This window comes from Staurois parvus, unplaced genomic scaffold (assembly GCF_062004578.1).
Source record: "Staurois parvus isolate SC_StPar_1 unplaced genomic scaffold, SC_StPar_1.0 ptg000922l, whole genome shotgun sequence".
Classification (NCBI taxonomy): Eukaryota; Metazoa; Chordata; class Amphibia; order Anura; family Ranidae; genus Staurois; species Staurois parvus.
In genome coordinates, this window is record NW_028318718.1 from 285,172 (window position 1) to 307,089 (window position 21,918).

At 40.6% G+C, this 21,918-nt stretch overlaps 1 protein-coding gene across 1 annotated transcript in view; it reads left to right on the forward strand.

Annotated features, from left to right (window-relative positions):
* Positions 1-21,512, forward strand: part of LOC149442013 (uromodulin-like) — a 35,952-nt gene extending 14,440 nt beyond the window's left edge. The window contains exons 6-11 of the mRNA XM_089656633.1: positions 1,214-1,368; positions 4,572-4,817; positions 6,945-7,101; positions 12,976-13,039; positions 14,945-14,983; positions 21,092-21,512. Coding sequence (XP_089512759.1) covers positions 1,214-1,368; positions 4,572-4,817; positions 6,945-7,101; positions 12,976-13,039; positions 14,945-14,983; positions 21,092-21,153 — 723 coding nt within the window. The 3' untranslated portion in view covers positions 21,154-21,512. The remainder of the gene's footprint in view (positions 1-1,213; positions 1,369-4,571; positions 4,818-6,944; positions 7,102-12,975; positions 13,040-14,944; positions 14,984-21,091) is intronic.
* The last annotated feature ends 406 nt before the right edge of the window (positions 21,513-21,918 follow it).

A 21,918-nucleotide genomic window follows, 5' to 3' on the forward strand; every position in this document is an offset into this window, starting at 1 on the left:
ATGGTTTCCTATGGGTTACATTCACATCTGTGCATTTTGTAAAAGTGTGTTTTTTGGAAAGGATCAGGGACATTTTTTTCCCACAGCAGTTTTGTTTTTGGTTCCATAGACTTCAATGGAAATGCAGCAAAAAATGCATCAAAAACACAGTGCTTGCATTTTGTATGCGTTTTGGTTTCTCCTGAAAGACAACAGACATCTCCCAAAAACACTGAATGCAAAACCCATCAAAAACGCATTTAAAACACGTCAAGAACACGTGTGAAAAAAATCTGCATAGGTGTGAACCGGGTCTCAAGATAGAACAGGGAAGAGTTAGGGACCATGTCAGTATATTTTTTTTTTGCTACCTATGTCCTTGTTGGAGAGATTTCTTTTGTAGGCATCACAGTGCTAAGAAGTGCAAGAAGATCTTTCAATGGAGTCACTGAGAGAAATCTTACCTCTTCCTCATTCTATAAAGGAAATTGGGCTAGTGGTAAACTTTAACGGATATCTGTACTTTTAGTACATTTATCCTTATAATACAGATCCCCTCTACCCTAGAAAGCTCCTTGAGGCCTGGTTCACACCAATGCGTTTTTAGTGCTTTTTGCAGAAATGCACTACAGTCACATCTATGCTTTTTTCAGCCGCTGTATTTTTGGAAACGGTCAGGGACTTTTTTAAATGCAAAATGTTGCATTTTTGGTTCAATAGATTTCAGTGGAGATGCTGCAGAAAATGTATGTAGTGTGTATTTTGACGCGTTTTGCATTTTTAATCTGCCCAGTAACAATTTGGCCCCCTCAAAAATGCAAAACGCATCAAAACCATTGCAAAAGCACTGTAAAATGGGCAAAACGCAAACTACATTGGTGTGAACCAGGTCTAATTTTTTCACTTACCAATCTATGATTCATGAAGATCTTATCTTTGGGGCCACTGGATGCTACATAGTCTCTTCACAAACCTCCTCTCCCCCTCCCCCCCAGCAGGTCCATGCAAGGCAGAAGACTTTCCATTTTTTTGCTAGGGGAAGCCTGTTGATTGTTGGGCTCAACGATTGACAGGCTTCATTTCCATTAGGCAGAGTGAAGTGGCCCCTCTATATTTCAAAGCTGTTTTTTCATTGCTAATTACTTGACAGTGACAGAACAAATGTATGAAGTAAAAGGTCTAACTTGTTTCTGTTTGCTTACAACACATTGATGGTATTCCCTTCTTTCCACAGTACGATCAATCCTATGTCAATATATCCAACACCGTGTACATTGGAGTCCTGGATACAGAAATCATCAGATTCAATAATGTCAGCTTTAACTTTAGCTGTGTGTATAAACGGGATATGATAACAAGTCTGAAACTGCCTGGAAATATAACCTATCAGTAAGAAATAATATCACACTAACTATATAAGCGTTTTGCTTATGTAAAGACACTAACATAATGTTTCGTTCTCCTTCATTAACCTCTCATTTCCATTAATGGGTTTATGATATTTATAACATTATAACATGAATACTATTTATACTGTATATGGCTTAGATTTTTGTGGATCCAGGAGCATGATATTGTGTACTATATGGTGTTAGTACAGGCCTAGCCTTAGATTTTTTTTTTATCATGTTCAAGTGCATGCTAAGTAATCAGTAAATGCATAGCTCCCAACTGTCCTTGATTTTAAGGGACTGTCTCTGATTTGGAACAAAGTCAATGTTTTGCCTCTCCTTCCTCCTCATTTGTCCCTCATTTTGGCCTGATCTCCTGATCTATATAGTTGTATATAAAATTCCCTATTTATCTATCAAAGAGTGTTTTACAGTGTAAAACCTTTCATCCAATTTCTAAGTTGCTGAATTTGTATATTTCAAAAGCCAATATAATGAGTAGTAGTGGTAAAAAAAAAAGCACTTGTGGGTTTAACCAATCATTCTCCTTTAATGGGGGCATGGCTGGGGGTGTATCCTATGTCTACATACTTTTGCTAATAGGTGTCCCTCATTCCCATCTCAGAACGTTGGGAAGTATGGTAAATATAATACACTAAGGGATTTACACTCACCGACCACTTTATTAGGTACACCTGTTCAATTGCTTGGTAACATAAATTGCTAATCAGCCAATCACATGGCAGCAATGCATTTAGGTATCTAGATGTGGTGAATATGACTTGCTGAAGTTCAAACCAAGCTTTAGAATGGGGAAGAAAGGGGATTTAAGTGACTTTGAACATGGCATGGTTGTTGGTGCCAGATGGGCTAGTCTGAGTATTTCAAAAACTGCTGATCTACTGGGATTTTCATGCACAACCATCTTTAGGGTTTAAAGAGAATGGTCCGAAAAAGAGAAAATATCCAGTGAGCGGCAGTTGTGTGGATGAAAATGCCATGCTGGTGTCAGAGGTCAGAGGAGATTGGGCAGACTGGTTGCTGTGACATTCAGATGGTAGGGTCAGAATTTGGCATAAACAACATGAATGCATGGATCCATCCTGCCTTGTATCAACAGTTCAGGCTGGTGGTGGTGGTGTAATGGTGTGGGGGGAGATTTTCTTGGCACTAGCAAGGTGTACCTAATAAAGTGGCTGGTGAGTGTATTATCCATCACAGGGATCACAGTTCTCTCTCTGACAATGCTTTCATCTGCTTTTCTCTCCAGAATGGCATCTTTGTTCAGTCATCACCCAGGGTCTGCACTTACTCCCTGGCTTGGGATAATACAATCAGAAAATGATGTGTCATAATCAGCAGAAGACTGTTGGCTGGGTTAGGGGGCTTGGACACTCATAGTGTAGGATCAAAGGAAAGCATAGACATGACCATAACTGAAAGCCAAAAGATAATCAAAGCAGATGCTGAAAGTCAAACACCCAGCCCAGTGCAGCATTCCTGGGATTTGAAAAATGTGCCACTCCTCTTTTTTCCCTAGAGATGCTGGAATGGATCAGAGCAGTTTTGATTGGTCAGCACTGTCATGTGACTGCATTGGCCATTCAGGACCCCTCTGATGCATCCCTAGGTAAAGAAGATGAAGAACAGCACATTTTTCGAACCCCCAGATTGTTGCACCAGGCTGCATTGATGGTGAAACTGAATCACCCACAGAGGTCAGTGCAGCGGGGACCAGGGAAGGGGGAGGGTTTAGGGTGTTAGTTCACCTTTTCATTTTTTCTGTAAAGGTGAACTTACATTTTAAGGGCACTGTCAACATTTGTATTGCTCTCTGTGACCCCAGTGATGAGATTTCCCTATACGTCCTGTCCTGGTGACAGGGTGTCCCAGGAACAAAATGCAGAACAAAAACATTCTGGGGAAGGTTAGAATCTGTGTCAGATTTTATTGCTGTATGTGTCTTCCTGTCTCAATGACACCTTTACTTCTTGTCTCAGTAGCAGAGTGATAGAAAGTGAGGGGAAATCTCTCAATAAGTTATGCTCACTGCATTTTGTTTATTTTGGTGTTTTTTTGGAGGACACACATCTGGTTATGGGCACAAATAACTGTTTTTACCTCTTAAACTCGATATATACTGTATAATACATATACTACACCTGGTATATATGCAATATATTTACAGTACACAGTATACGGTATATACACGGTCTATATACATATATATATATATATATACACAAGCACAAAACACGCTACATACTTTCAAACCAGATCATTTACTGCCATGCCAGCTTCACACTTCTGCACTGTGGTTTGGCCACAGAGCAGTGTACCCTAGATTTTCGTGTTATTAACAGTGCGGATTGGCCACAGAAACCAGCTTAAGCTTTTTCTTGCTTTGTGTTACTAAACCCACAACAGTAAAATCAGTCTGTATATACATTAAAGCATGATTGTTATACTCACTGTGGAATCTAAGGGGATTAATCCTCCACGTTGTGTAAAAAGGCTGTTTGATCCTGTCTTCTCTGATCCTCCTCTTCTTCTACTGTCCCCAATCCATCTGCTGATAGTACAGAGCTCTAGGAGACACTTTACACATGCTCAGTTTGGTGTGTATTGCTAGAGAGTTTTTTCTTTGCATGTGCATGTGATCAGCACAGGGCCAGTCAGCACTGTACAAACAGAGGGTCAGGGGTCATGCAGCCTCATAGGACAGAGCACAACGAAAATTCCTCATCAAGATTTAACTAGCGGTGTGCTGAACACTGATAGAAGTCACAAGACTGCTCTAACTGCTGATGAGAAAAGGTATTTAGTGGTTTCTATTTACTAAAATAATTGCATTTCCATGTTCTGTGTTCTGTGGGAGACCAAATATAGTGAATGCAGGGTCCTGGGTTTAGTTACACTTTAATGCATTAAAATGTAATGATTTTTGTAGGCAGACATGGTTTTGAAGGCTATTGCTACTTCTCAGGAAATAAATTGTGATTTAACTTGTTACTGTGTACCTAGATTGTGAGCTCGAAAGAGCAGGGCCCTTGACCCCCTCGTGTTTTGTTACTGTATTGTCTCATGTTCTGTCCCCCACTATAATGTACAGCGCTGAGCAAACCTTTTAGCGCTATATAAATACTGTATAATAATAATAATACTGGTTTTGTTACCTAAAAATGTGTTTTGTTTTCTCAGAACAGTATACCTGTCTGGAGCCAATGGAACTGGAATGTATCCTGTTACCATGGCTGCTTATAAAGATTCAACATTTACAATAGCATATCAAAATGAAGAAGAAGTGACTATTGGAACAATGATCTATGTGGGAATATTTGTGACAGGAGCTGATGGAAAGATATATGTTCTCCGGATAGAGACATGTGTTGCAAGTCCAACAGATAATCGTAATGATGTAAATAGTGTTTATCTTATAAAAAATGGGTAAGTCTACATTTCTTATACAGCCTTAGAGATGAAAGAAAATGTAAAGACCTAGAACTTCACATAGCACAGAGTGCGAAATACAACAGAAGCACAGTTAAAACTTAGGAATGAAATAACCTTGCAAACATCTTCCTGATTTAGCTGCAACGAAAAATGTCTACGAAAAATGGCCGTTTTTTGTGGATTTTCCAGCATGACCAATAAAAAGAAACAAAAAGATCCACGAAAAGCAGTAATATATGTACCCCCGACGTGGCACCATCCCAGCATATGTGTAGAACAGAAAGCAGAAAACTGGAATGTACAGTTGTATCCGGTCAAACTGGGTGGTCCTGTTCTATCTCCAATGAAAATGGGACTTTGTGTGCGTCAGCCACCAGAAGGATAAATCTGTAATATTGCGAGCAACAGTATTATAAAATATATATATTTTTATTGGTTCATCATTAAAAAACAAAGTCACACTTCACATTTTAAAACCAAATGATCTTTGAAGATGATATCAGCATGTGGTTACATTCACATAGCAGTAAGATGCACAATAAGTGTATAGGATCAATGCGTTTCACTGCATTTGCTTCCTCAGGATCCACTCTTTAGATGAACCACTATAACAATAAAATTGTTATATATCATCTTCAAAGATCATTTGGTTTAAAAATGTGAAGTGTGACTTTGTTTTTTAATGATAAACCAATTAAAGTACATACATTTTTTAGTACTGTTGTTCTATGTGATATTACAGATTTATCCTCCGGGTGGCTGACACATACAAAGTCCCATTTACACTGGAGATAGAACAGGACCACCCAGTTTGACCGGATACAACTGTACACTCCAGTTTTCTGTTTTCTGTTCTAGACATATGCTGGGATGGTGCCACGCCGGGGGTACATATATTAAATTCCAGACCCATCTTCCATCTTATAGATACAATAATTTTTGACCTTCACTGCAGAACCGTTTTAGCATGTCCCATTATTGTGTTGTGGTGTCATCCATTCTAAATGAATTCTGCACTTGCAGAAGCAATTGCATTTCAGCATACTGCATGCACAGTAACACATCGGTGCATTGTGTTGCCAGAAAAAAGACCAGGTCCTATTTTATGTGCTGGTGCATTGTGTTGCCAAAACAAAGGCCAGAGGTGCACTGGCAGCCCATTGGAAATAAATGGACTTTCTTAACGCAACATGTGCTAATATGCCGGTAGTAACGTCGGGACAAAGTCTTCCAGGATGAATATGGCGAACTGTGACCAATCCCCTCCTGATGTGCGCACTTCATCATTTTCTTCAGCTAGGAACCCACTCTTAGCTGCTACAGCGCCTATCTTACCATCCATTTGCAGTTCCCCAGTCTGCTAATGAGATTTCACGTGGGCCTGGAAGTGCGCTGTCATGATGTGGGACCTGTTGTGTGTTTTCCCTTGGTCTCCTTATGCTTGGTCTTGTGAATAGTGTCAGACCAGCTGGAGGCAAAACACAAGCCAAGGCACCAAGGGCATTGCTATGATTGTGAAAGACTTGAGGTACTGGACAGTTCAGCTAGAGGCAAGGTGTGGTGCACCTATGCAAGGAACTGACGGTGGGACCACCTTGTACTAACAGAGGGAAGGGTTTAAAGGGGTATAGTTAAATAGGACCTCCGCCTGTATGCTATATTATATATATAGTACCCTAATAAAGTGCCCCATGTTTGTATATTTCCTTTAAGTCAAATGTGGCAAACTCTATCAAAGGCAAAGAAATTAAATGGTTCAATAAAATCATTGCTGACTTTCTTGAGGTGATTGTAGCTGTATTAGTTCACTTGTGACAGAAACAATTGAGTATTGTCCGTGATACTTTTTTATTTCACTAACAAACAATTTTCAGGACAAGCTGCTTGGACCCTGAAGTAGGGGACATACCCCGAAAGGTTGTCCTGAAAGTTGTATGTTAGTGCAAATAAAAAAAGTATCACGGACAGTACTCAATTGTATCATTGCTGATTTACAATCAAGGCAAAAATCAAAGCCTAATTATGAAAAGTAATATTTCATTTTCCTAAGTCATGCTAAAACCTGCCAGTTTGGTCAGCAGTGTAACCAAAAAATTCTTGTATGTTTTTTCTTCTTTACAGCTGCCCCCAGGGACCTGTTTCCACAACTGTGTTACAAAATAGAAATGCATTAGAAGCAGCTTTCAGCATAAGCTCATTTCAGTTTCAAAATCAGGCCAATGTATACCTTTTCTGTGATGTACGTTTGTGTGACAACACCACTGAAACATGTTCTGGGGTAAGTGATAAATACCTTTTCTCTGAAAAGAGGCTGGGAGTGTTTGGCAGCAATGAAGCATTTCTCAAGGTGTCCATAGGCATTACATGACAGTTTAGATTGTCTACTGGCTAGGAGCAACATGCCATACACTGTGGTTGATTTGCCTTCCCATTGAGGTACCATTCATGTTAAGAAATCCAGCAGTTGCCACCTATGACTGTGGGTTGTCAGATCTTCACTAGCTGTGAAGATGCCTATTACTGTCCATGGCCACCTGAAAGTGATTTTTTTCATGACAGAAGTACAGGGTTGCCATTGCTGGCCTCCTTCTGTAGCTGCCTGGCTATATCTGATTAAAGCAGTATTGAAATGTAATATATTGCAGCTTACCAATGCTTAGATATGTTGGCTGCATTAATTTTCTTTTTTTAGGGTTTCTCCCCCTCTGTTTTCACCTGGTGATCTGGTCAGTAACACACCTCCTGTATTAGAGTGCCCCCACTCTGGATGAAGGAGCACAATGGGCAACTTTGGACAACAGCATTCTCGGTCTCGGGGAAGGGGAGTGTTAGATTTACTAGCAGTTTTAAATACACTAACAAATTGAAGCCTGCCAGGGTTCCGGATATGACCAGAGGTGTGTGGACCGACACAGGGAAACACAGACTTCAGGTATAGCGTGTAAAACAATATAATTTATTAAGGGCAACACAAACATAAACGCAGTGCAACAAACCAAACCCAAAACTAACACAAATACATACAACAAGGTGCAACAAACCCAAACCTTAACTGATATATATATATATATATATATAAATATGGAGCACAACGTAGTCAGGCGGGCCGGGTCGGTAGCTAAGGGGCAGACAAGGTACAAGGAGTAGGCAGAAGATTGGTCAGGAATAGCCGAGGTCGGTGCAGGCAGAGTTCAAGCAGAGTCAGGATCAGGCAGGAAGCAGACAGGATGTAAGTACAGGGGCTCATGGGAACAATACACCAAGGCCCTGACTGCAGGCCTGGCCATTCCTTAAATACACCTCCTGCAATCAGCCTCAGGTGATGGCTTGATTGCAGGAGGGGGTTCTGGCTGCAGAGAGCACCCACTGGCCAGCCCTGGTACTGCAGCCCACAAGGCAGGTGAGTCCCACCACCATTGGCGAGTCCATTCCTGACAAGGAGCCCCCCTCAACGAGCAGCCGCAGGACGCTCCAAACAGTCCCTAATGGCACATCGGGCATGTGCAGCAGGCAGAGGCACATCGGGCTGGGCAGCAGGCAGAAGCACATCAGGCTGGGCACCGGGACATCAGGCGGAGCAGCAGGCACCGGGCCATCAGGCGAGGCAGCAGGCACCGGGCCATCAGGCGAGGCAGCGGGCACCGAGGCATCAAGCTCGACAGCGGGCACCGAGTCATCTGACACGACAGCGGACACCGAGTCAGCTGGCACGACAGTGGGCACCGAGTCATCTGGCACGTCAGCGGACACCGAGTCATCAAACTCGACAGTGGGCACCGGGTCACCTGGCAGGACAGCGGGCACCGGGTCACCTGGCAGGACAGCGGGCAGCAGGTCACCTAGCAGGACATCGGGCACCGAGTCATCAGATAGGACAGACAAGACAGCGGGCACCGGGGCGTCAGGCTGGACCACGGGCTCCGGGGCGCCAGGCTGGATCGGGTCATCTGGCTGGATCGGGTCATCAGGCTGGTTCAGGTCATCTGGTTGGATGGGGTCATCCGCCTGGATCGGGTCATCCGGCTGGATCAGGTCATCAGGCCGGGTAGGAACATCAGGCTGGGTAGCGTACACTGGGTCATCAGGCATCTGGGCATCAGGCTGAACAGCGGGCACCAGGCTGGACAACGGAAGGCGGGTTCTCAGACCGCAGGCTGACCGGTTTGGATACTGGCAGGATGGTACTGGTTGGAAAGAATTTTTGCTTCTTCTTGGTTTTAGTTACTGGAGCACTGTAAATAAACGCAGGTCTGTAAAAGGAGGGAGCAGCTTCTACAGATGATTTCTTTACAGGGTTAAAGGCAGGATAGGTGCAGTGAGTGGGAACAGGGTACTGACATGTGGTAGATAGCAGGGTATACTGGGCTGTCACTGGGGGTGCTGTGGGAAATGGAGGAAGAGAGCTTTGAGCAGAAGAATGATTAGAAGCAGGACTGGGTTGTTGCAAGCTGACTGCGGCTGGGTGTAACTAATCTGACCATGTCTGTAGTACTGGTTGAAAGATAGCTCAGCTTACACAAAGCCTGTCTGACCAAAGACTGCACTGCGTTTATACAATCCATTAGCACCTGTGGTGAACATGCTGAATAATGCTCCAAGAAGTAATCCAATAACCATACCAGTGACTCTACTTGGTCTGTACTAAATGGCGGTAAAAAGTCATCCTTGTTTTCAGGGGTACTACATGAAGCCAACTCAGCACAAGCCTGAATCAATAGTTGCACCTCAGAGAACTCCGTGCCCTGATCTACTAGGAAATGAGCGATCCATATGCATTCTAGCAGCTGATCCCTGGTATACTCCTTCTGATAGGCATAATCTCTGTCATCTAAGACTAGCAGAGACAAATACACAACCTCCTCAGGATGCATCCTTCCCACAACAACAAGCCAAGATGGCTTCCCTGTGCAGCCACTTCTGGTCAGGACTGGCCTTGGTGTAATGTCAGGGCTCCGGGTATGACCAGAGGTGTGTGGACCAACACAGGGAAACACAGACTTCAGGTATAGCGTGTACAACAATATAATTTATTAAGGGCAACACAAACATAAACGCAGTGCAACAAACCAAACCCAAAACTAACACAAATACGTACAACAAGGTGCAACAATCCCAAACCTTACCTGATATATATATATAAATATGGAGAACAACGTAGTCAGGCGGGCCGGGTCGGTAGCTAACGGGCAGACAAGGTACAAGGAGTAGGCAGAAGATTGGTCAGGAGTAGCCGAGGTCGGTGCAGGCAGGCAGAGTTCAGTATCAAGCAGAGTCAGGATCAGGCAGGAAGCAGCCAGGATGCAGGTACTCATGGGAACAATACACCAAGGCCCTGACTGCAGGCCTGGCCATTCCTTAAATACACCTCCTGCAATCAGCCTCAGGTGATGGCTTGATTGCAGGAGTGAGCTTCTGGCTGCTGAGAGCACCCGCTGGCCAGGCCTGGTACTGCAGCCCACAAGGCAGGTGAGTCCCACCACCATTGGCGATTCCAGTCCTGACAAGGCGATACTCTGGCTAATACTTGATCAGCAGTTACAGCAAACAGTTTTGTTACTTTTGGGATAAAGGCTTTACATGAATAAATGAAAGCTGATCATTGTAATCACCCTTGCCAGTGGAAGATGCTTTGTCTCATCCCTGTAACTGATACTTCTGCGGGAGCACATGTTCTTTTGAAAAACAACAGACTTATTGGCCAGCTCACCGGACGAAAATAAAAGAAAGCCTAAAAAAGAAAACAAATCACATCTAAGAATTGATAAGCTGCAATATAATAAATGTTTGCTTTTGGGTTTATTACTGCTTTAAGTAATTTTAAATAAACATACATGCTGTAAATGAGTGTCAGAAAAGTGTCAAAACTTGTTGCAGGTTAGCGACTCAGGGAGCATTGCAGCCAAAGCATCAGGATGACAGCCAGGGAACTAGCATTCTCAGAGAGTTTTGCAATGGCATCCTCCATAATCTCACATGAAAGATTTTCTTTAAAGAACAGTATTCTTGTATAACTTAAAACCCCACTCTGGACTGCTGTTACATTTCCCATGTAGTGGGGTCCCCCATGCAGTGAAAGATGGACATGGGTTAAATGCTCATTTGACTAGGGGGGCAGGAATAGGTCATACTTACCTTATTTTTCACTCCCACAGGCTTCTTTCTCCTCATTCAATGCTGCTTCACTTCACTGCCCGGCCAGTTGCAGCTCTATGACCTGATCATGCAGCGAGAATGGAATATTTGTATTTTCCCCCCTAGCTAAACAAGCATTTATCCATGTAGTGCATGGGGGACCCTGCATGGGTACATTTAACAGCAGCCTGGAGTTGGGCTTTAACTCTGAAAGCCCCTTTCTTTCCCTTTATGCTACTAGACATCCTTTACATACCTCAGATTAGCAGATCACCTGGACTTGGAGTCATGGTCTATGTTGTCCTCCTTCAAGCCGGTTAGGAAATGTACAGCTGTATCTTCATAGGCTGCTTTAGTTGTCAAGCATTTTCATGCAGATGACAGCCAGAGTTTCATTTCATTTTGTTCATGAGACAGGAATCTTATTCTTCATGTCCTAGTTTGTAAATCCATACAGTATTATATGAGGGTTCTTCAAAAATGTTTCCGCACTTTTTAAACTCTATTACATATACAAAAGTGCGGAAACCTTTTGAAGACCTCTCTTATAATGACCTATATAATGACCTATGGAGTGCGTAAATATACATGAATGGAAGCCCTGAAACAATATACAGAATGTGGATCCTGTAATTGCAAAAAGGGAAAGGGACCTATCTGGGTTCAATAAGCAGGGGTCTGCTTCTAGTCAGCAAACTTTAACTTTAACTTATAGAGTCTATATAGTAAGCCAACAAAACACTGCTTTTAAAGTCTCTTGCACACAGTAATTAAAGAATATGAAAACCCAATATTTCATATTCCTGATATGTGCCTGCTGTACCATGTACTTGTATGAAAAAGTATCCAGTCCCTCTGCTTTCCTATTAAAAACTGACCAAATTAGGCATGAGAGCAAAGCGCGGTCAGTTCGTTAGCTGTGTTGAGAGCTCAGCCTTCTCTCGTCCAATGATCAGACTTATCCTGACAAACTGTCTCCTGCACAGCCACTCACTGGGAAGATCAGTGTACTGCTTTTTCTCTTCCCCCAGATCTTATGCAGCTGAGAACAGAGGGAATGTGATCACTTATTTTAGAAAAAGGGGGAAAAGATATTTATAATGTTTGTTTTTTATCTATACACAAATGTTTTGCCTTTCATTTCTATTTTAAAGAATATGTTCACCTTTGGGAACATGTTACATGTTCCTACTGCTGCAGCTTCTCCTCTATTCTAGTGACTGCAAACCAGGGATCTTCTCCCTGAACTTGCTGTCACATGTTTTAAAAAAAACACGCCCTTGTGTGGATCTGTTCTGTGAGCGGGGTGATGGAATTCTATGAATGGGAGAAGTACTGACAGTCTTCATGGCTGTCGGCTTGTAGTTCTCAATGAAGTACCAGGGTGCTGTTGAGTGAATTAGGAAGTTCATTGTTTCATCCTGTCATTGTGTAAATGCCTGTATGTATGAAGTAAGAGCAGACAGCTTACACTGACAGCCTACAGCAGTCCTGCATTGCATCCGTGATCTACTGAGTGCTGGTGAAATGCTTTGCAGGCTCCTAGTAAAAACACAATAAATGCAGTTTTTTTTCTGCAAAAAGATGTGCATGTTTTTGTTTTTTTTACAAAGGTGATCTTATCCTTTAAACTGAATGGGTTGTTTTACAAGGTGAGGGTTTACAATCACTTTACGTACATCATATGGGCATACAGTGTAAATACATCTTTTGTTGTGGTGCTCAAGAGCCACAGCTACAGCGTATTTTTGCCTACAGGAATGCATTACAAAACCTGCCATGTGCGTAGCTGCCGGCACAAGCATGTACTCACGCACACGTATGGATGTATTTTTTATCCAATCTTAAAATGTAAAGTTTTGAAAATCATGCCTATATGCATGTGTGAATAGATGCTGGTGCTAGCAGTTACTTGTGCCATGCTATTTTTATATAATAAAAATCTAGAATCTCTATGTGATTTCCTATGATCAGACATGTCAGCCAATCTAACAGCTTATGTTTTTTTTGCTTTCCACAGTGCGATGGTTCTAAATCCTACAACACAGCTACAAATGAAGTCAAGATAGGCCTAAACTTGGCAGGTATGGCACAATAATTATCATATACATATGTACAGAAATGTTTCCTATTTGTTTAGATATTATCACATGACATAGTCTTTTAGTACACACCGGAGCAATTTCAAGTGTGATTTGCAAATTGAAATCAAACGTGAAATCACATCTAATGAATGTGAATGTCAGTGTCTTAACCTGTGCGTTTTGCTGCAGTGCGATTTCTAAAGTAGTTCTTGCATTACTTTTTCTGCAGTTTTGTCGTGATTTCACATACATAGAATATAATAGAAATTGCACTGCAAACTGCAAATTGCTGAAATTGTTGAAAATCTTCACAAGTAGCAATAAAGTCTTCAGAAATTGCACTAAAATTGCACACAAATTTTACGATTTTAAATGTGTGTGACCGGTGACTTAATTTATTAATCCTATTTTTATATTCTCTGCACATAATTGGGTGGTTGTCAGCAAGAGTGAAAATAACATCTGTAGTAAATTGACCCCACAGTGTCTTCACCAATGTCCATCTTTCAGCACTCAATAGGTGTTAGGTATCAATGAGTTCTTATTAAGAATTTTAGTTACGTTGCTTCAGCAACCTATCACAATCAGACTTGCTCTACAGGTTTGAATCAGTTTGGGGCTGTAGGAAAATAATTCCACTTCTTATGTTATATTCACACATCTGTGTGCTTGATGCGGTATGTTTTAAGCACAATTTACTTGCGCTTTGATGCGTTTGATATGTGTTACCATTCATTCCAATGGAAGGTGCTTATTTCTCAGGAAACCACAACATGCAGCAAAAAGGACTTTACTTTGCACTCCCTACCCACACAGTAGTAAAAAGCATAGGCACGAATGTGTCCCTTATAAGAAGACATTGATACGTAAAGCCCAGAGAATTTTCCACTGTTCATGCTTGTATAAGCTAACACATTGATCTTAGTATTTGGCGTTCTTCATCTTTGTCTTTCTTTATGTGTGATTCATCACCATTGTCTGTCTCATTTCTCCATGTGGTGGACATATTACACATCCTGACTACGGGCTCATTTACACTGGAACGCAGTACGGGAAACCCACGTTCCTGGCACACATTGTGGGTGTGTGATCTGCTGCGGGTGTCAATATAACCCTAATGACATCCCAAATGTGGAATGTTTGCCTACAACAGATTGCATGGTACTGCAGTACCATATGATTTGGTACAGTGTGTTTCTGAAAAGTAGTGTATGCACTACTTTTGGTTTGATCCAGTGCGATCACAACAGGCTAAGTCTCACAAGAATCACACAGGAATGAGGACTGTGGTCCTGTGCGATTCAGGTGTGAACCGGCCCTAAATAAGACATTTTTGCTCTTGATGGTATGAACCTATGTTTTGTTCAAACACCCAATTATGCTGCAAGGGTGGTATCCAGGACTTTTCCACAGTGTTGTAGGCCAATTGCAAAAGTATTCACACCCTAAATAGAGTAATACATCTTCCCTGTTTATGAGAATAATACAGTTGTTGTTCTGTTGCCCTTAAAGTGGTTCTAAAGGCTAATAGTTTTGACCTTAATGCATTCCCTGCTTTAAAAAACACCCCACTACCTGCCCCCCTCCCTTTCCATTCCTGAACACTTACCTGCCTCCTCTCACGATCCAGTACTGTTCTGTCTGCATATCTTCTCCCTTCACTTTCGCTTCTCACAGGAGACTCAGGCAGCAGAGGGAGCTATTGGCTCCTGCTGTTGCCACCCAAATCATGGGAGGAGGGAGTGTATGGGGGGGGGGGGGGGGGGGTGGCCGAGCCATGCTGTGTGAGTCTATTTAACTCCATTGACTTTGCCTGAATTAGTATACCACTTATTGGTTTTGACATTGAAAAACATTAATAATTTCTTTGTCATTCCATTAATTACTGCTTTGTATTTGATGCAGGTAATTTTGACTATGTGGGAAGTGCTGGAAAACATACAGGTAAGATTTATAGATGATGAATATATATACTATAATATACTGTAGAAGAATTAGCTAATAGTTTAGAAGTCTGGTAAAGCTGTCCCTGCAGCTCATCTTCAGCAAAGAATCCTTTAGTAAATATGTTGATGTTGCCCAATTTAGTTAAGTATCATCTAAATTCTCAGATAAAATGATAGAAGAGGCAGTGGATCTACTTTTATTCCATGAATCCTTTTTCAGTCCTTACATTTTGGTTATCATTTTAATATGAAATATCTTGCTATTCCATGTATACAAAACCAACTTAAAGATCAATAGTTGCTATCATGCATTTGCTAGGTCATGGCTTCTAAACTAGGGTTCCCCAGGAGATTGCTAGGGGTTCCTTGAGCAATGAGCAATTTCTGTCTCCCAGATAAGTTCCCACTGACATCATTGATCTTTTTAGCTATCTGTAAGGGGTAATTCATCCCAGTGACCACAAGTGTAAGGAGCATTCTTCTCACTGACCATCACACTAATGTATCAGGAGTTATAGATATAGTAATTTCTAGCTGAGGTTCCCTGAGACCGGAAAAGCTTTTTAAGGTTTCCTCTGCGTTGAACAGGTTGAGAAAGGGGGGGGGGATAAGGGGAGAGAAAAGGGTAGTGGGATAAAAACGCTCTATAGGAATAAGAAAGAGGAAGGAAAGGAGGATGAAGGAGACGGTAGGAAAAGAGTAAGATGGAAGAAATCCAATATATAACCTACAATGTAAAAGGGTTAAGCTGTCCAGGAAAGAGATTCAGGTTATTTAAAGAACTGCAACATAGAAAATCCTCAGTGGTATTTTTGCAGGAAACACACTTAGAGATAGAGTCGAAGGTTAGACTGAGGACTAGATATTTTCCAACATGGTTCTATGCGGATTCACCAACTAAAAGAGCAAAAAGAGTTGCTATAGGATTTGCAAAGAATATAAGGTTCGAACTGGAGGAGAGATTAACGGATCTGGAGGGAAGGTTTTTATTTTTGAGAGGTAAACTACAGGGAATTGAGTGTACAATAGCAAACATATACAGTCCAAATAAGAGGCCGGAGAGGTTTATGAAAGAAGTGTTGAAGAGATTGATGGATTTTAAAAGTGGGTGTATGATAGTAGCGAGAGACTTAAACATCTGTATGGACCCGCGGATGGACACCACTTCCTCTGTGAGGAGGGAGGAAAGTAAATCCTTGAGAATGTTAAAGAAATTGATGCATGAGTGTCAGCTGGTGGACATCTGGAGAATCAGGAATATGAAGGAGAGAGATTATACTTTCTTTTCGCACGTTTATGAGATTTATTCTAGACTAGATTATATATTAGTAGAACATCGAATGATAGAGTTGGTGGTAGAAGTAAAAATTCAGGAAGTACCCTGTCGGATCATGCCCCAGTTGCAATGAAGTTAAGATGGGGTAGAGAAGGGAGAGAAGGTTATGTATGGCGGTTGAATGAGGCACTTCTCATGGAGGAAGAGATTGGTCGAAGAATTGAGAGGGAAATTGAATGGTTTTTTGAAGAGAATGAAACAGAGGATGTGTCGGTTGCAACGGTGTGGGAAGCACATAAAGTTTATATCAGAGGTCTACTCATTGCAATGGGAGTAAAAAAGAAAAAAAAAGGAGAGAAAAGATAAATAGATTATTAAATGAAATACATGATCTTGAACAGGTGCATAAAAGGGAAAGATCTAAGGAGATAATGCAGATGTTAACAAAGAAGAAAGAAGAATTAGAGAATGTAATGGAGGAGGAAAAAAGAAGAATCTTTAATAAAATAACAAGTGAAAGGTATAGATGGGGAGACAGGCCGGGAAAGTATTTAATGAGAACTTTAAGAAAGAAGAAAAATAGAAATTATATTGAGAAAATAAGAAATCCCAAGGGGGAATTTGTACACTCAACCAAGGATATTGCTAGAACATTTAAAGAGTATTATAATGAGCTGTATAATATTATACCTCAAGATACGTTTAAGAAAATGGAAACAGTAAATAGAGGGAAAAGAAAGACATACCTAGAGGAGGCAGGCCTACCGAAATTAAGAGAAACACAACTGAACTCTTTAGAGGCAGAAATAACTTCAGAGGAAATAAAAATAGCATTAGAAAGCATGGCGGGAGGGAAAAGCCCAGGTCCAGATGGCTACACGGCCAAATACTATAAAAAATATAAAGAGCTTTTAATACCCAAAATGAAGATTTATATGAATGCCTTGGGGAATGGGATGGAGATGAGGGGAGAGTCTTTACAGGCGAATATAGTATTGATACAGAAGGAAGATAAAGACCCCTCGCAATGTGCGAGTTATCGTCCAATAGCGCTGCTGAATGTAGACACTAAAATATATGCAAAGGTTCTGGCAAACAGACTGAAAGAGCTGATGCCGGAGTGGATACATGGAGACCAGGTGGGGTTTGTCTCGGGAAGAGAGGGTGGAGATAATGCTTTGAGATCACTGTTGCTTATACAGGAGGGCAAAAAAGGGAAAACCCCAATGATACTGATGTCGATAGATGCTGAGAAGGCATTTGACAGAGTGAGTTGGGGTTTTATGATGGACACTTTGGAAGCGTTAGGAATGGGAGATAGAATGAGAGGGTGGATTGGAGAGTTATACAGAGGACCTACCGCTACCATAATGGTAAATGGAGGAAGATCAGAGTATTTTAAAATGTCAAATGGTACAAGACAGGGATGTCCATTGTCTCCATTGCTATATGTGTTATCACTGGAGCCCTTACTGTCCAGAATTAGGAAGAACATAGACATAAAAGGAATAAAGATAGGTGAAAGAGAACACAAAGTAGTGGCTTATGCGGACGACTTGATGTTTTATGTTGGAAACCCTAGAACATCATTACCAAATTTAATGAAAGCATTGAGGGAGTACGGGGACCTGTCGAACCTGAAAATTAACCCGACAAAGACCGAAATCTTAAACATAAATCTCAAAAATAGCGAAAAAGAAAAACTACAAGAGGAATTCCCTTTCCTTTGGAGAGACAAAGAATTAAAATATCTAGGAATAAAACTATCAGCCTCAAATAAGAACCTTTATAAAGCCAATTATATAATGTTATTAAATGAAATGAAGGAGGAGTTAAGAAGAGTGGGAAATGGAAACCCATCGTGGATAGGTCGCATAAACTTGATAAAGATGGTAATTGTCCCCAAAGTATTATATAAATTTCAAATGATCCCAATCAAACACCCAGAGGCATATTTTAAAGAACTGAGGAAAATGATAATAAAATGTATATGGAGGAATAAAAAGCCTAGAATAGGTTATGAAACGTTGACTAGAAGTAAAGAAAAAGCAGGATTGGGGGTACCAGATTTTAGGAGATATTACAAAGCGGGGATTATCGCAAGAATCTTCGACTGGATTCATAATCCGGAGAAAAGTTGGGTTAAAATTGAGAAAGCACTGAGTGGAATAAGTTTGAGTAATAGTATATGGGTGCCTGCACAATACAGAGAATTAGAGGAGAGCACAAGCACGTACACTCTTAATGTTCTAAAAGAATGGGATTTATTACACAGACAAAAGGGGTGGGTTTTTAATTCACAATTAATACCACTTAGGAACACAAAATATTTCATTCCGGGTAAAGATAGCATAGCAGGGAAATGGATTATAAAACAGGAGGCGCAATTGAGAGATATAATGGTAGGAGAGGAAATTGGGTCATATAAGGATATGGAGGAAAGAAAGGGTGAAGTCTTTAATAAGATGGATAGATTAAGATATTACCAACTGAAGAATTTTTTTGAAAGCCTTCCAAAGCCTATAAGAACTAGAAAAGACTGGAATCCATTTGAGAGAATTTTTGGGTCACGGGGAAATGGTAGACATGGAACGGCAAAAATACACAAGATATTAATGGAACTTGACACAGACACAAAATTAATGCACATAGAGAAATGGGAAAGAGATATGGGAAGAAAAATAGAGGAGGAGGAGAAGAAGAAGATGTTCACATTAATTCACGAAAATATTAGTATGAGAGAAGTGGAAATAAACTATAAGTGTTTGAATAGATGGCACATTACCCCCTACTTGGAGCACAAGAAGAATACAGAAATTTCACAGATGTGTTGGAGAGGTTGTGGAGAGGTGGGCACGTGGTATCATATGTGGTGGGAATGTCCAGAAATACAGGTGTTCTGGCGAAGGATAGTTTACTTGATAGGGAAGATCACTAAAATCAATATAGGATTAGATCCAGAATTATGCCTCCTCCATATCTCAGAACTCCCAGTGAAAGTTTATAAGAGTTCAGGGATATGGTATTACTTAACTGCAGCAAAAAGCCTGATACCCAGGTACTGGAAGAAAAGAGAAGTGCCAACTGAGGAAGACTGGAAGGGTAGAGTAAATCAGATATCCGGGACAGAAAGATTGTACTATACGCACGAGGACAAGCTGGAGATGTATAATAAAAAATGGAAAGGATGGGGAGAATATAAAGAAATGGTGAAATAGATGAAGAGATAATGTCCCTGGTAGTCGGTTTAGAATTGGATTCAGGAACAACAGAATTATATGGAGTAAATGAGAGAAGAGAGAATGCGGAGCGTGGGAGGGTAAGGGAAGGAGGGGAGGGGAGGGGGGGATGGTAAGAAAAGAATGTCATATATAGGAATAAATTATATAAGGAGAAAATATGTTTTTGATAAATATTTTAATAGAAATGTTGAAATGACTTGTATATGAAGTGAAAAACTAATAAATATTTATAACAAAAAAAAAAAAGAAAAGGTTGAGAAAGGCTGATATGGAGTCTGTATTTACTAAAGCAAATGAAAAACAGCAGGGGAAAGGTTAAGAAAGGCTGGGTTAGATGTACGCTTTTCCTTGTTTAGTCAGGAAGGACGAGCAAAATCATTCATGCAATTATATTGGCCGAAGAGGCCAAACTGTTTCATATATTAGTCCAATTGCAATATTCCCAATGCACACGTTCCTGAAGATGGCTGTTCAGTGTTGGTGGGTGCTGCAGTGACCACCGGCTAGGAACCATAGACACTCAATGTGAAGAAATGTAAAATGCTTTCCAATTCACCCAATTAAAATAAAAAACGTTGAAAAAAAACAGAGAAATGTTGTAGTCTAGTAGTTGTAGTCTACAAAACGTCAAAGAAAACCAGAGAAAAATGTTGTAATCTAGATGTTATAGTCTATTGGTGACCTCCTGAAATTTCTATTTTTTTTTGGCTACCATGATAATCCTCTGACTTCACAGAGCCAGTCAGTCAGTGAGCCACAACAAGTATGTTTCAACTCAATATTAAAGCCAGAGGATCAGCAGGGCTGCCAGAAACTAGCATTTTCAGATGGAAGGCAGCATTGTTGGCTCCTATTTTTCTGTCAATGTCATTCCATAGAGGTATAAGTAATTGTTAATAGCCCAAGCAGTGTGTGTACCTTCCCAGTCGGCTGTTTTGAACCCTGTTTGGGGAATGGTGGACACTGAGAAATCATTGGATTTTACTTTGATAGAGATCTGTTCGTGGAAACACATTGATTTTGTTATGACTGTGACCAAACAAGGACATGAGGGGAAATTTCGCAATGGGGACACCTGTTCTGGTGGCAACTTCTAGGGGACTTTCCCTCACTTTTTCTCACTGCTCTAAATAATGATTAAGTGGAGGAACCCCTACCAATAGGTCTAAAGTACAATTATATATTTATCCAAAAATTCCCCCAGCCCCCTCTATAATCCCCTTATAAATACAATCTGATATGTTACACACAAGCTGCCCAAGGAGGTTTGTATTTACCTCTTCCAGTGGCACCTGCGCCATCTGCTTCCTGGCCAGTGAAATCTAGTGGCGGGCTGCCTGTGCTTGCACACTAATGTCCCATAGACTTTGCTGCTCCTGCAGCATGGGTACAGCCTATTCAAGTCTATGGGACCTATTGTACATAGATTCCCACAGTCTTCAAAAAATTAGATAAAGATTATAGTATGGTTGTGTTGTATTCTCTCCAATAAAGAAGTCATGCATGAATACTAAAGAGACATACAGTTTTAGACATGAAAGCATTTTCCATGTTTTTAGTACCTTAAAATTATTATTTTTTTCTCTAGCTGCATCCTGGGCTCTGCTGGCTGGAATTCAACTAGCTTTTGTGTTTATCAAGTTCTTCTAACAAGATCTGAAATCACCTCTTTGTGGTCAGCCATGGCATATATACTTGTGATATCTTATATTTGTGCCACGCATATATCTAAATATACTGTACGCAATCTACTGAGTGCATAAAAAAACATGTAACTTAAATATATACTTACGTATATATTTACTTGTAAATATACTTTAATAAATCTTAAGGCAAATAAACCTGAATATTTATTTTCTGCATTGGACTGAAATGTCAGACTCTGCGTTGTATTTATGTTCCTTGTATGCTATATCTTTCTTTAAAGCAGAACTTCACTCTCTCGGTCATTTGATTATTTGTAATCCTTATGATGCTTGCATTAGTAAATAAATGGAAGGCATACTATATTTACTTGGTCTAAACTTTTGATTTTACATTTCTTCAGTTACAGGTGAAACTCGAAAAATTAGAATATCGTGCAAAAGTTCATTTATTTCAGTAATGCAACTTAAAAGGTGAAACTAATATATGAGATAGTAATGCTGTGAACCTCCTGCGCTCACAAGTGTTCAACACTAAACCGGAACAGGAGAAGCTGCTAACATTAAATCATATACCAGTGATTACCATAAACATATAAAAAAAAAAATGTAGCGCTACTCACACAATTAATAAGTGAATGTGAATATACCAAACAAATATATCAATAAGTGACAATAACGGATGAACTATTAGTCCAGTGATTTTCATGCAAAAGCAATTATATGTGAACACAAACGTGATGGTGATAATAGTTCAAAACAATTCGTGCAG